Source organism: Triticum aestivum, chromosome 1D (genome assembly GCF_018294505.1).
Source record: "Triticum aestivum cultivar Chinese Spring chromosome 1D, IWGSC CS RefSeq v2.1, whole genome shotgun sequence".
Taxonomy (NCBI): domain Eukaryota; kingdom Viridiplantae; phylum Streptophyta; class Magnoliopsida; order Poales; family Poaceae; genus Triticum; species Triticum aestivum.
This window is the reverse complement of record NC_057796.1, coordinates 378,160,971-378,173,392: the sequence shown is the minus strand read 5'-3', so window position 1 is coordinate 378,173,392 and position 12,422 is coordinate 378,160,971. Positions and strand designations below refer to the sequence as shown.

The window sequence follows — 12,422 nt, the reverse complement described above, 5'->3', positions numbered from 1 at the left end:
CTTTTTTTAATTTGGCCTTTCTTTCTCTCTTTTTTTGGGCCTTCTCTTTTTTATTTGGCCTTTCTCTTTTTTTCCTCACACGGGACAATGCTCTAATAATGATGATCATCACACTTCTATTTATTTACAAGTCGGTACTTAGAACAAAATATGACTTTATATGAATGCCTCCGACAGTGTACCGGGATGTGCAATGAATCAAGAGTGACATGTATGAAAAATTATGAATGGTGGCCTTGCATAAATACGATGTCAACTACGTGATCATGCAAGGCAATATGACAATGATGAAGCATGTCATAATAAACGGAACGGTGGAAAGGTGCATGGCAATATATCTCGGAATGGCTATGAAAATGCCATAATTGGTAGGTATGGTGGCTGTTTTGAGGAAGATAAATGGTGGGTTTATGGTACCGGCGAAAGTTGCGCGGTACTAGAGAGGCTAGCAATGATGGAAGGGTGAGAGTGCTATAATCCATGAACTCAACATTAGTTATAAAGAACTCACATACTTATTGCAAAAAATCTACAAGTAATCAAAACCAAGCACTACGCGCATGCTCCTAGGCGCGCCCTTCTGCCTCGTGGCCGCCTCGCGGAGTTTCAGACTTCAACTCCAAGTCTTCTGGATTGCGTTTGTTCCAAGAAATATCATCGCGAAGGCTTCATTCCGTTTGGATTCCGTTTGGTATTCCTTTTCTACAAAACACTTAAATAGGCAAAAAAACAGAAACTGGCACTGGGCCTTCGGTTAATAGGTTAGTCCCAAAAATAATATAAAAGAGCATATTAAAGCCCATTAAACATCCGAAACAGATAATATAATAGCATGAAGCAATAAAAAATTATAGATACGTTGGACACGTATCAATGTTTTCTTTCATATGCATGAGCTTTTTTTCAATTTCGCCAACTTTATCCAGATCTGTAAAAAAATACTCAAACTTTTAAAATTCCATGATATTTTTGGATTCGTGAACTTTTTCAAATCCCATGAACATTTATTTAACTCGCGAACTTTTTCGACTTCATGATCTTTTTCAATTTCTTGAACTTTTACTGTTAAACATTTTTTTAACTCATGGACTTTTTCCAAATTTCATGAACTTTTTAAATATCTATGAACCCTTTGAAATCCGAGATATTTTTTCAAACTCACCATTTTTTTACAAGAATCATGACTTTTTCTCAAATTGGTTAAAAAATCAAATTTCATGAACTGTTTCAAACTCGTGAACTTTTTCCGAATTCGTGAAGTTTTTCCAAAAGTTCGGCACACTTTGCCAATGATCGAATGAATGAGTCCACCTGAACGAACGAACGAAACAAACAGTCGAGGTGGACAAATGTAACATGTGCAAATAAGTGGGCATTGTGAATGCAGCCCGCTTAGGCGCATACTAGACGCCAAATCAACTAATCGGTGTTGAAGGTGCCGATCAGGAGCTCTCCAGTATAAGCGCGCCCGCGGTAAGGCAGGTTATGTTTCGAGCAGTGTTTGGTCCATCGGGCGAATACAAAGTGGGCCGAAGTCGCTTCTATGGGCCGCTTCAGCGAAATATATCCCCTCCGCGAATACATTGGGTCGGAAGATAGACACAAGGGCAACCCGTTTTTTAGGCCCGTAAATGGCAACCAAATGAGCTTTCGCTGAAGCGGGCCATCTACTACGTCCAATTGGGGCGGCCAACGGCAGCAATGTTTTTTTCTTCGCCGATTCCTATTTGGCGCTGTAGGCTCCCGTTCATGTTGTTTGTGCAAACGGGCGCCTACAAATGTGTTAGACTTCGAACCCACGCCCAGCTCCTTCCAGGGAAACAAGTGTAACAACTAGGCCAACCAAGGACTTCTGCTTTCTAAAGCGTTTTCTTTATTTTATTTTCCCTCTTCAAAATCAAGGTCCCCCAGTTTTGGGTTTCTTTCTAGAAGCTTCCCAAACCGGGTTTTCACTGATTCGCTGGTCATTTTCATGGGCGGTTTTATTTGTTTTTTCTTTTTAATTTTTCCAAATTCATGTTTTTTAATGGTGAACATTTCTCAAATTTCTTGAACTATTTTCACAAAATGTTGAACTTCTCTTGAAATCGATGAAAAAAATTCAAATTCTATGAACTTTTTCCAAATACGGTGAATCTGCTTTTTCAAATCTTATGAACTATTTTCAGTTTTGAATGATTTCTCTAAATTGATGTACTTTTTTTAAATCGATGATTTTTTTAAATTAAATGAGCTTTTTTCAAAATCAATGAACATTTTTTCAAAATCAATTAATATTTTTCAAATTTGATGAACCTTTTTAAAATTCGATAAACATTTTTCAAAGTGGATGAAATTTTTTGCAAAAAATTGTGAACTTTTTGAAAATTTCATGTACATTTTTTTAAATCACGGATTTTTTGCAAATTTTTTTTCTAAATTCAACAGTTGATTGGTCCATAGTTAACCGGTCAACCGCGACCAGTCAGTAGCGAAGGAAACACGTTGTCTGCTTCTGTTACATTTGCTGCTGTTTTTTAGCTCGCTGCTTCTTTTAGGCAACGTTCGCTGCTAGACCTGACCAGCAAACGAGCATGTGTTTTGGGCCGGGCCCAAGAGATGCGCTAGCCGAGGGCGCCGGAAACCCTAGTTGGCGCCGAAGGCGCTGACTAGGAGCTCCTGTTTTCTCAAAAAAGAAAATAGAAGGATCACCCATTTTCTTCGCTAAGGGATCACGGTTTGGGAACCTTCTCGAAGATTCTTGGCTGGTTTTGGAACCTTCTAAAAGGTTTCTGCACTTGTTTTTTTATTGGAGTTTTTCTTCTCTTTTTGTTTTGTATTCACTGTTTTTTGGCTGTTTTCTTTTCTCTGGTTTATTCTTCTAGTTTTGTGTATTATACAAAAAGTTCATCGTGTATTAAAAAAATGTTCGTCGTCTATCTAAGAAAATGTTCATGGTATTAATAAATGTTCAATGTATTTTAAAATAACGTTCATTGTGTATTGAAAAACAGTTCAACGTATATCACAAAAATGGTCAGTGTGTATTTAAAAATTATTCACTGTATATCACGAAAATGTTCAATGTGTATTAAAAATTTGTTTAGCATATATTAGAAAAATGTTCAATGTATATTTCAAAATTGTTGAGCTTATATGAAACATTGTTCGCGTTTTTAAATTTTGTTCACTTTTTCCAAAATTGTTAATTTGTTGACATTTTCAATCATAATTCACTTCTTTAAAATAAATTCTTTCCAAGAAATGTTGAACATTTTGAAGAAAAAAATGGACTGGCCTTTGTAGCTAGTACTTAAATATTAGCATTGTGTTTTAGCCAGCCAGAGTTGCCATCTCGACTGGCTACCAACGGTGCTTTTGTATGGTGAGGTCGGGAGTTTGACTTCACGTCTCCACTCTTTTTCCCTGAAGTTTTACATTCGACGTTTGCGAATGGGCCGACCCATTTGCACGCACTTCAGCGAAAACTCAACTATTGGACGCACGCGAACATCCAATAGGAGCTTTCATTAGGCAGACCATCCTAGCATTGTGAGAGATGATTCTCGAAAACAAAACAATGAAGCATTCTGAGGGACATGTAGCATCATGCGGCACAGAGGAAATCCTAGCTCTCTTTTTTTCATTAAAAAAATCTTAGATTTGTTGATTATAAACTAACAGCTTAGACACCTTTGAGAAATTAAAAAGTACTTATGTCAAGATTTTTGGGACGGAACATCTCCGGGACGATGGCACGCCAACATTGCAGCCTCATCATTGTATGAGCCCGCCAGTTGTTATTGATGGGAGGAAAAGTCATCAAGATCATTGTCCTACTGGATCAGTTTCCTCGAGAAGAAATCGTTGAAGGTATCACTGTTGGATGATCCACATGTCCAGGATCCCAATCTTAAAACAAGGACAACAATGGTAAAAAGCCGACGTGAGATTTATCAACATGGCAAATCAGAAGTTTCTTATGGCAAATTATGCTACCACGAGGATGAAAATTTCGGTCAAAAAACTGAACATGGCAAGGATTTTGCTATGCTTGCTAAATTGACAGCCTCACGATAACATAATTTGTCATCTCAAATGTTTGATTTGCCACACTTCAAATTATGACGTTCGATTTGTAGCAAAATTCAAGAAGAAGAAAACTAACAGACCTCACACAAGCACCTGGCGCCATACTAATATGACAAACAGAAGGCCAAAGAACCAAACTTCAAAGTGCCGCCTCCAGTACCTCCATAGCCGCTTGTAGCATAAAACAGTTTAGCTATAGCCTGTAGCCGGTTTACCACTCATCTTGAGCCTGTGAGGTACTACTTGTGTACGTAGATCAAGTCTTTGAAAGGTTTCATATCTCTATCTCTATTTCTAATCTAATATTAAAGGACGGATTATTTCTCCACCTTTTTTTGTCCATCAGATGTTTTTCGTACGTCTTATGTTTCTCGTCCGTCACCGTTGTACATTAAAAAAAAGTGTGTTTTATATTAAAAAAATAAAAAATTGCTTTCACACGGACTTGAACACTTGCCACTCATGTTGAAACGCAATGCACCAACCAATCCACCAAGCCACAATGTTTTTTGAAAACATAGAGGAATATTACCTTTAATATGCTCCTCTCCCGCGTGCCCTATTGAGCCGGCCAATAGCGGGGAGGGACTCCCCTTTTTCTTTTTCTTTTTCTTTTTCTTTTTTTTCTTTTTTCTATTTTTTCTTATTTAAAATAATTGGGGAATTTCAGAAAGTTCCAATTTTCAAGAGAAAATGTGAATATTGAAAAATGTTTTAGAAACCGTGCGCCCTATTAGACTGGCCCATGAGTGGGGAGGGACGCCACTGTTTCATTATTTTGTTTTTTCTTTTTTTATATTTTTTTAATAGTTTGGGATTGCAGAAAAGTTCCAAGCTAAAAGAAATGTGAATTTTGAAAAATGTTTCAGAAGTTGTAAGATGTTTGTCAATTTTAAAAAATATCTGCAAATTCAAAACATGTTCATGAATTTTTTAAACAATGTTCACAAAAATAAAAAATGGTTGTGAATTTCAAAAAAGTTTGTTGGTTCAAAAAATGTTCGCTGATTCAAAATCTTCATGCATTAAAAAATAATGTTCATCAAACAAAAAATGTGCACCCATTCCAAAAATGTGTGCCTATTGAAAAAATTGTTCACAAGTTATAACAAGTAATCATCCATTCAAAAAATAATCATCATGCTCTGTAAGAAAATTTCCAATTACTCACAACAAAATTCATGAAGATGCCGTCAATCTCCTAGATTTTGTTGATGGTTTGATTGTTGTTGTTGGCTGCACGCAACATGATCGGTGCCATCCATGCTCATGAACCAGATGTTGCAAACTCCGTCATCGCCTCGATGAGGTCATCAAAATTTTGCCCTGATGTAAAATTTGTGTCACTTTGTTGCCCTAATCCTTTTTTATATATACTAATTATTATATATATTTTTTGCGGGGTACTAATTATTATATTAGTATTAAAGAAAGGAAGGATTCTTCTGTCCAATTATAGTTTCAGCCGTCATCTATCTATCAATGTACCACACAGCTTTTATGTTTCTACGACGCGTGGGCCGAGCTAGGCTGCTCCACACCTTTTTCTTTATTTGATTCAATTGTGGGGCTGCGAAAAATAATACGTTTCCATTTCGCCCCTATGTCAGCCAAGATGGGCCTATTCTGAAACATTTTTTTTCTTTCTTCTCATTCGATTGTGGCATGGAGGTGAGAATGAAACTATGAAGCCGCAAACTGAACTTTGATCATTTTGTGAAGACGGTATGATTGAAAGCATAATTTCTTTTCATCCCGGGAATAATTGTCGTGGATCATAAATTAAATAATGGTTTATATTTTAGTCTTTGCTAGGGAAGTTAAATTTTCTCCTGTTGCAACGCACGAGCATTTTTTTCTAGTTTATATACAAAGGGAGTACTAAAATTTACTCTCCTACATCAATGAAATGCAACTCAACCCTCCCTGCAATTTTTCTGTTTTGAAATGCAACCCATTATCTTTCCTCGGAAAAAAAAAGAGGCGACTTTGGATGCAATCCTCGCAAGTCCGCAAGTGCCCTCGCATTCCGCCATGACGTGGACAAAGGTTTCCACGATTCAGCCAAGACATGGCCGTGATCAAGCCGTCATGTCAAATCTACGAGTACTCCTTCCGTATATTGATGTGAGACGGAGGGAGTACATGTATGTATTGCATGCGTCCCGGCACGAAAGAGACACTCTTTTGAGACAAGGCAAGCAAGCGTATGCAGCCCTGGGTATGGGCCAACAACTTGGCGCGCCACGGTCAACTTCGGCCAGGGCAAGGTTGGCGAATTCAAATAGTCATTCAACTTCCTCCCCCTCTTTTTTCTCTCGGTCTGGCGTACGAGCAGCCCGTGTTTGAAGCAGCCGACAGTGGATTTCGTGATAAGGAACGTACACCGGAGCACGAGTACGTACACAGGAAGCGACGGCACGGCCTGCAAGCTGCAACTGGTGGGCGACAAGGTCGTCAAGGGCGTGGACGGACGAACTCGAGTACAAACAGGCGAGCCTGCTGTTATTCGTATGGACAATGGACTGACGAGCTTGGCGGTACGTCACAGCAAAGTAAAACTTTTTCTGCGGGTAGCAAAGTAATTTCAGGCACGGAGTAATGGGACGTAAATCTTCAGTATCTGGAGGTTCAGAAGAGCATGTACACACTGCCCCCCGGCGTCGAGGCAGTACCTTCATCTGGCTGTTATTCCCGCTGCATATTATGGGTTTAATTGTAATCGTACCGAAAGCCATTATCTGCATACGGGCCAGGTAATATGTTGCGAAAAATGGAAAAAAAAAAGCACAGTCCGGGCAGGGTAATGATGGGTTTCCTGTTGTTTCAGTGACAGAGCCCGAGTTGAACGTATGATTGTACAGCCCATGTAGAGCCTTGAGACCTACATACATTGTACGCCTCTAGTACATGATGCGTGTCCTGGAGCGCAAGGCAGAAACGGTGTCCCTGATGATCTACGAGGATGGATGGATGGTTCCATCCTGCATGAAACAGTTGTAGGAGCTGAGCTGACACGGTGACATGCTACTAGTACATCAGATCAGACACACCGGCTGGCCGCAGCAGCAGCACGGCCAGAAACCAGATGACACGCTGCAAGGAAGCAAGCAGCAGACGGCGCGGAGGCACGCTGGCGAGGAGGGCGACGCCGTAAGCTCGCGTCATCATCATACCACCACCACTACTTCGCTTCGCGTGCTCGCCTTCACTGCGGGCTGCGGCTGCCAGCGCCATGAATGCGCGACTTAACAGCTGGATCAGAAGCGATGCGCAGTACAGGCCTGGCCTGGCGTGGCGGCCTGCTACTTCGGCAGCTCACGTACATTCGATGCGCTCGCCCATTCATTCCGCCGTGAGAAACAAGCTCTGGATCACGTGGCCACACGGTTCACTCGCTCGGGACAAAATAGAGGAGAAACGCACGCTAATTAACCAGCGTGTTACCACTAGTGACTGCTCGAAGTTGATTTCAGAAACATATTTTGCGCAAACAACACACTACTAGTAACATGAGCTTGTCGAGGAGCAGCGAAATAGCATCACACCACGCAGCTGTGCCGCGCCCGCGCGCGAACCCCGTTGAAGAACCAACCCCCCTGCCCTTGTGGTTTCTCGTGCACATGTCCGTGATCACGCATCCAGGGCGATCCCAAGTCGATCCAGATCCAGCGCCGCGCTGATTATTACGACTAAATAAGTCGAGCCGGCCTCGACCAAATCAGAACCCCGTGCGCGCGTGCGCGGCGTCCGAACCAACCGACCAGGATCGGCACGAACCGTGGCCCGTGCGAGTGGCCGGACGAATGAAGAAGCAGCAGCGGCGGCGCCACCGTACGTGCCGTGTCGCCTCGGGCCGGCAATGCAATACGGCGTGCCGGGGCGCCCGCGGCACGGCTCGTGGCCGTGGGCGCGCGCCCGCCCGCCGATACGGGGGCAGACGGCGCGGGTGGCCCGGGCCGGGCCGGCACGGCGAGCCCCAGAGCGAGCCTAGGGACCGGCAGAGGAACGTGGGTGCGCGCCCTCTTTAACGGCTTACGAGGCGGCCGCCGCCGCAACTGTCGATGAGTCGATCGGTCAGGTGGCGGCCTGGCAGCCGGGGCCGCGGAGCCCAACGCGGCACGCACTTTCGCCCCCCCGTGGCGTCACCACGGCACGACGACGTGCTTCTGCTTGTTCATGTCAAAGCTACTACTATTCGACAGACACGGTCCCTCCCTCCCTCCCAGTCCCAGAGGAGGAGCAGTAGGACCCGACCCCAGACTTCGACACCAAAGTAACAACATATGAACATCGGGATTTGTAAGCTTCCTACCGAGGTGAACAATGGACAGCTAGCTACCGACGACGGACAGAAGCAATAGCAGAAGAACAGCACGAGACAAACAAGTGATCACATGAGATAAAACCTCGTTCCATTCCATCCAAACCTACACAAGCATGTAATAAAAGGATTTATGACTATACCATTGCCCTTAATCAGACCTTAATCATACTACTACTAAGCCTTAATCACCACTGCTGCTGCTGCAAAGAAACGACTCGACCGGAGTGCCGAGCTACTGGTCAGGTAGTGAAACGAGATGTCACGTCTCAGTACAGCCGGAGCATGCTCCTCGCGAACGACTGCGACCGCAGGTGCCGGCCGCCGTTGGCCGGCAGCCCGGTGGCGCCGCGCCGGCCGCTGGCGCTCCGCAGCGGGGTCAGGTAGAACCGCAGCATGCCGTTGTCCGCGTGGTGCCCCGGCGAGTACCGAGCGCTGCGGTTCCGCTCCAGCACGCACTGGTCTTCCTGTCGCCGCTTGACGCTGCCGTGGCCGTCGACGAAGCAGCGCCGCGAGCTGCCCAGGCCGGCGCTGTTGCTGCTGAACGAGCTGCGCGCGCTGGCGTTGCTGTTGCACCTCTGCATCCCGGCGTTGCCGTACCCGCGGACGCGCAGCTCCGGCCACGGCTCCGAGAACGCCCGGTCCGCGGCGTCGGACGGGCTGCTCCGGCGGCCCGTGGCCCGGCGGTGTATGAAGCCCCACAGGCTCCACGCCTTGCCGAGACGCCGTGGCTTCTTGGCGGGGCCTGGGAACGCGGCGTCCAGGGTCACCGGGAAGTCTTCGATGAGAGAGTTGGAGCTGAACCGTTGGTCGAGCAGGTCTTCGGCATGGTGGAAGTGGTAGAACTCTGAGCTGCCGATCAGCGGGGGCACCGTGGCATTGGTGATGGCGGCCGCTGTGGGTGCTGGCTTTGGGTCGGGCAATTCGAACGACCTTCTCAGCACGGAGCTTGACCGCTCCAGGCTCCGGCGCCTACGGCTGGACGTGTCCATGTAGTAGTCTCGCGTCTGCGCCGAGCCGCCAGGGGTATTGGCGTCGCCGTCGGGCTCCGGCTGCGAGGCATCTTCCACCGGAATTTGGCCATCGGAGCGTTCCACCACGCCGGCAGGTGAGTCCTCGAGCGCGGAGAGGATGGGCGGGAGCCGGGACAGCGGCGGAGGCGCTCGGCCAAGGCCAATGCCTGCGCCGGGGCCGAAGAGGTAGCCGTCCCAGGACGCGCGGGGCCCGTCCCAGGATAAGCCTACATCGTCGACGGACATGCGGCCAGCATCAAGGGAGAATCTTGGGTCTGTGTCGCACGAACGACGGCCTCCGGCGAACTCCGAGCCTGCTTCCCCACGAAGGCGGCTCCGCCGAAGGAACGAGGGCTTGGATGGCTTCTCCGACGGCGGCATTGCCGCGGCCGCTGCCTTGCTGCCGGCTGCCTCCTCCTTCTTGAGCTTCTGCTTGCGCCTCCACTTGTGCCACTTCTTGCTGAAGACCGAGGCAGCGAGCCGGAAGCTCCCGGCGATCTCCTTCAGGTCCATGGGCGGCGGCTTCTTGGGCAGCGAAGATTCAAGATCTATGTGATCCTTCATGGCCTTGACCTCCCCGGTCCCATAAGCTTCGGTCTCCATCTCTCCCGAGGTGCCCACAACCAAGACGGGCTCCACCACCGGAGTTATCTCGTCGGAGCTCTCTGCCATGACGATCTCGTCCTCCAAGAAGATCTCAGGGACGCACGGTCGAGCCGGTGGCAGCTGGTGGAATTCGGCGGGGAGCGCCGCGGCCGCGGCGGAGGACGAGGCGGGGAACGCGCCGAAAGCCGTGCCGTCGCGGACGCGCTCGCGGTCGTCCTGGTGGAACAGCGCCCAGAGCGTGCTGCGCCCGCGCACGTCGCACGACCAGCGCTGCGGCTCGTCCGCGCCGGCCGCGGCGAGCGCGTCGCCCCCGCGCCGGCCGCACGAGAAGGACTTGCAGCGGCGGAGGTCTGGCGGGGCGGCGCCGGAGCCCGACGGCGCCGCGGCGAAAGGCCTGGAGAAGAGGGAGCGGATGGCGGAGGTGGACTTGCGGCCAGGCGCGGCGGCCACGGCGGCGGAGGCCTCGAGGCCGGCCAGGCGCTCGCGGAGGCAGGCGGTGCAGAAGCCGGTGAAGGTCTCCTCCGGGTGCAGGTCGCAGCTCGTCGACACGGACTTGAGCGGCGGCGGCCGCGGCGGCTCCATCTGCAGCGTCATCGCGTCGTCTTCGTCACTTGTCGCGGCGCCAGCGCGCCATCACGTTTCTCGGGCGCGGTGGTACACTGCTCTGCTCTGGCGTCGCGCCGTACCAGTAGTAAGTGGAGTGGTGCAGGCTGGTGTGATGACTGATGAGGGGGCGTGAGTGGACGGGTTCGGGGGCTGGTTCTGGTTTTAGAACGTAGTGCGAGGTAAAAGGATGAAACGGAACACAGACACAGAGATGAAAGTGAAAGGTGAAAGGAAATCACGGGGGGCTGTGACGGCCGTCGTCTCTCTCCCTCTCCTTTCTGCTTCGTTCAAGACTTCAAGCTTTCTACTACCCTCTTGGGGTTTAGAGGTGTTTTGGCTTTTTCCCCATCTTTCGAATGTGCATTTTCCCAAACTATGCAGTAGATGTTCGATGTTTTCTACTGCGTCCGTTCCGAAATAAGATAATTTAGATATTTCAATATGAATTATATACAAACTAAAATAAATGAACAAACATGGTAAATACATTCATATGCATCCGAATTAAAATAAAGTTAGAATATCTTATAATTATGAACAGAGAAAGTATTATATAAACACAATGTTAAAGGCTAGTCGAGGCAGGGAGATTGAACATACTCAAAATATTCTAAAACAAAAAAGTAGGTAAAGAAAAACAAACTATATGACCTCTGATAGTCATGTCAAAGCGATCTACGCCATGCAGTAGCAACCATCAGTGTGATACCCATAATAAGAGAGAGGTTCTCCAACAACGATGTCTTCGAGAAGAAAATGACGTGCGAGCAATGTCGTCTTCTCATCTAGCAATAATGGCTAGACTGTGCATTTTCACTTTGGAGATAAATACAACTATAGTTCAAAAATGCCCGCAACAAAGGGATGATGTGGAAAACACGACCATTGCTATGTACAACTAACGAGGGTTAGACCTAACTTTTTGCTTAGAACTCGAGACCATGTACTCGAAGAGAACCGTCAAACTCAAGTCACTCTATATTGTCGGCTTCACTTCCAATAAAAAAGTCACACTATGTTGTGACCTCGCTTCCAATAAACGTAGTCACTACCACAAAGCGAGATCACCACACGGCGATAGCCACACACTGGCACAACCCCGACATAGACGTGCCCACGTAAACGAGGTGTCGAGCGAAGCACACTTGCCATGGTCGGAAGTCGTGTACCAGCCATTATGGGAGGTCGTTGACATCGCCAAAAGCCTACTTGAGAGGGTATCCTGCGGTACCAAGTCTTGACTCGCCAGTAGAAACCACCTTCAGGTAATGCCTAGAAAGGACAATGCCTCAACCGAAGTCACCAGGATACACCCCTTGTCAGGCTTCCTAGAAGCATGTCGTATGTGATGCGAAGAAGCAACAAGGCTACTCATCATCTTCTATGTGCACGTTCACTGTCACACACAACAGAAACCGCAAACTGGAGTCGTCGGTGCTGCCAAAAACCCACATGGGGCCATCCGATGACCCCATACTATTTTCCTCATAGGCTCAAAAGAGTGTTGGCTGATGTAGTGCATTACTACGCTTCATGTTCTGAACGGTCTAAGTCGTCGCCTACTGAAGGAGACAGCCTCTGCCACCTAGGCATTTGGCAAGTCGTCGAATCTGACGGGGAAACCCCGACAAACGTGTCCAACCACTTTGCACTTCTCGTGTCAGTTGCCATTATGTTTCACTGGTAGTTTGTTTGCCCCTAGTGGGATTTGGATGATTAATGACAGAACAATTAAGGGACTAGTGTGTTTGTAAGAATCCACAGGTGAAGTCCCTAAGATTTTTGTGGTGATGACCCGAAGA

General features: G+C 47.3%; 1 protein-coding gene across 1 annotated transcript; it reads right to left on the bottom strand.

Moving 5' to 3' along the window:
* Window positions 1-8,469: 8,469 nt before the first annotated feature.
* LOC123182204 (protein OCTOPUS) lies at window positions 8,470-10,872 on the bottom strand. Its single transcript, XM_044594701.1, has one exon. The coding sequence runs from the start codon at window positions 10,606-10,608 to the stop codon at window positions 8,665-8,667; it is 1,944 nt and encodes a 647-aa protein (XP_044450636.1). The 5' UTR covers window positions 10,609-10,872; the 3' UTR covers window positions 8,470-8,664.
* Window positions 10,873-12,422: the final 1,550 nt, after the last annotated feature.

Excerpts from the sequence above, each read along its gene's own strand:
- LOC123182204 (XM_044594701.1), bottom strand. The coding sequence starts at position 10,608 with ATGACGCTGCAGATGGAGCCGCCGCGGCCGCCGCCGCTCAAGTCCGTG.